Genomic DNA, 3,075 nt, shown 5'->3' with positions numbered 1-3,075 from the left:
AAAAAAAAAAAGAAATGAGGAAGCTGAGAACTCAGTGCCGGTTGGTGCCTTGCTCAAAGCAACCGTTAGAAAGAACCTGGATGCCGACCTAGGTATTTATAGGAGGGAGCCCTTGCTCTTGTGTCAATAGCACATTTTGTGTGGCTCAAGAGTAGTGGGAAAAGAAATCGAATTCTTCCTTTAAGCCAGTGTTTTCAACCTTTTTTTTTTTAATCTCATGGCACATTTAAACCTATAGTTACACTTCCTCAGCACACTTAAATTATGTTGACCGAAAAAAAAATTACTGTGCTTTGAACTTCCTTCAAAAATAATTAATGACCTTTAAAAGTTTCTGTGGTATACCCAAGATCCTCTCATGGCACACCTGTTGAAAACCACTGCTTGAAGCCACATCACAGCTCATTAGTATATTTGCCAACTGGTTATAGTTTGCCTAATATTTGTGTATTTTTACTAATTGTACATATATGCCCTAATATTTGAGGAGCATGGTACTGAACTGGAAGACACAGGGTTTGACTGATGAGAAAGGGCTGCCTGGGCTAGCCTTGGGGCCATTTCCACAACTAGGGATTAAATGGCAGGGAGACTAGGCTAAGGTATAAGAGGGCTTTCTGGGCACAGAGCAACTTAAACAGGCAGTAGTGAGTGGGAGAGAAGGTGGGACAAGGCTAGTGGGGGAAAGGCTCTAAAATGTTGGGCAGAGGACTTGCACTGGAGTGGTGAGGAACCATGAAAGACGCTCAAGTGACTTGATGATTCACTATTTTGTTTTTGTTTGGTTTTTGAGTTGTTACTAGATAGGTGCAAAATTTCTTTTGAGTTCTTAATTAAAATCATACCCTAGAAAGTGAGATTTTGATTAAAAAAAAATAAGGCCCATATTAGGTTGATAATAAGTATTTATTTGTATAATAGATGTTTATTAGGTATCTAGCATTGTCATAATTTTTTTTTTAAACAGAGTCTTGGCTCCAAAGTGCTAGGATTATAGGCATGAGCCACTGCACCCCGCCTATCCTAAATATTAATGTATGTCGTACTAGTATCTATTACTAACATATAAAAGTAGATAGATCTTTAGGGTAATAAGCAACTATAGTAGCTTCTTATTCCATCCCGTATATATTTAAGCATCTTTGGTTCTGAAGCTATATGAGAGTTTGTGTAGACTGGTATAAAAAAATTATAAGGATAATAGAAATGATAAAAAGTTTTTGGGTTTTGTTTTTACTCTAAAATGACCTTGAAGTAAATTTTAGTAAACTAGTTAATTTAAATTACTCCAGAAAGCTTTCAAATATAAATTGTAGAAATAACTTTTGTTAGTAAAGCTCCTAATAAGATGAAAGATGTTCTCTGAGATAAATGTAAAGATATTTGTTGTTAATCATCAGAATATCTGGAATGGTATTTAAATTCTAAAGTTTGCTCTAACTCCATGACAGCTACTTTTCGTTCTAGGTATATACCATATGGAAAAAACATAGGTTTTATGTGTGTGTATTTTTATTTATATATGACTCATTCACATTTGTAATTATATTTATGTAGTTCTCTAATATTCATAGTTTAGTTAGCCTTTTTTTCCCCTTTAAGGAAATAAGAAAAAATTTCCTGTTAGCTTTTGGATTATTAAGCCCTTCCCCCTTTTCTTGAAAATTTTAAGTTGTTAGCCATTTTCTTGAGTTTATTGTGTTTTTTACAGTTATCACAATCTGAAGGTAGTCATGTAAAATTGAAATGGAGATTGGTTCCTTAAAGTCTTAAGTAATGTGTATGAATATATAAAATACCTTAAGCAAATACAGAGTATATCCATGTTATGAATCTTCCCGATTCTCTTTTAAAACTAAAATGGTTGTTACCCAGTTTTTCTTGTGCTTTGAATCTGGTAGTCCACTTGTGGAAAAATGTCCTCTTCTCTCCTAGGACACAGACCTCCACCAGCACGAAGTGGACATCGTTGTGTGGCAGATAATACCAATTTATATGTGTTTGGAGGTTATAACCCAGATTATGATGAGTCAGGAGGGCCAGATAATGAAGACTATCCTCTGTTCAGGGAGCTTTGGAGGTATCATTTTGCTACAGGAGTATGGCACCAGATGGGCACGGATGGCTACATGCCCCGGGAATTGGCATCTATGTCACGTGAGTGCAAACAGTTCTTAACTTTTGATTTCATGAAATGTCTCAGAGGCCAGGTTCAATGTCACATGTTTCCTGTTAATGATTTATAAAACTGGGTTCTGCGTCTATAGCTCAGCAGCCAGGGCACCAGCCACACACACCAGAACTGGAGGGTTCAAATCCAGCCTGGGCCTACCAAACAGCAATGACAACTATAACCAAAAAATAGTTGGGTGTTATGGCCGGTGCCTGTAGTCCCAGCTACTTGGGAGGCTGAGGCAAGAAAATCGCTTAAGCCCAAGAGTTTGAGGTTGCTGTGAGCTGACGCCACGGCATTCTACCCAGGGCGACAGCTTAAGACTCTGTCTCAAAAAAAAAAAAAAATTATAAAATTGTAATATGATTTAACCTTGTGGATGGATAAGCTTTTTACTATGATAATTCATAATCAGTTGGGTCCTGAGTTTGAAACCAGATTTGCCAGCCAAATAAATTTTAATTTTAATTTTAACTCTAATTTTCTTTTTTTGGCCGGAGCTGGGTTTGAACCTACCGCCTCTGGCATATGGAACTGCCCTGGCCCTAATTTCTCTACCTATAAAATGAGATCTTAGAGGGTTTGCTGTAAAGTATCGTATGTACTTGTCCAGAAGGCTGAGAACCAATATAAAATATCATATACCTATATATGCTAGGCAAAATATGGTAGAAAATCAACAAATGGGACATATAATGATGATAATTAATATCTATCAAGTGGGCTCAGCGCCTGTAGCTCAACCGGCTAAGGCACCAGCCACGTACACCTAAGGTGGCAGGTTCGAATCCAGCCCGGACCTGCCAAACAACAATAATGGCTGCAACCAAAAAATAGCCGGGCGTTGTGGCGGGTGCCTGTGGTCCCAGCTACTTGGGAGGCAGAGGCAGGAGACTCGCTTG

General features: G+C 37.8%; 1 protein-coding gene across 1 annotated transcript in view; it reads left to right on the top strand.

The window, feature by feature from the left end:
* KLHDC10 (kelch domain containing 10) overlaps positions 1-3,075 on the top strand; it is a 68,496-nt gene that overhangs the window by 44,144 nt on the left and 21,277 nt on the right. The window contains exon 3 of the mRNA XM_003803323.3: positions 1,936-2,157. Coding sequence (XP_003803371.2) covers positions 2,112-2,157 — 46 coding nt within the window. The 5' untranslated portion in view covers positions 1,936-2,111. The remainder of the gene's footprint in view (positions 1-1,935; positions 2,158-3,075) is intronic.

The sequence above is a fragment of the Otolemur garnettii genome, unplaced genomic scaffold (genome assembly GCF_000181295.1).
Source record: "Otolemur garnettii isolate 467f Iridium unplaced genomic scaffold, OtoGar3 scaffold00293, whole genome shotgun sequence".
Lineage (NCBI taxonomy): Eukaryota > Metazoa > Chordata > Mammalia > Primates > Galagidae > Otolemur > Otolemur garnettii.
This window is presented reverse-complemented; position numbering and strand designations above follow the sequence as displayed.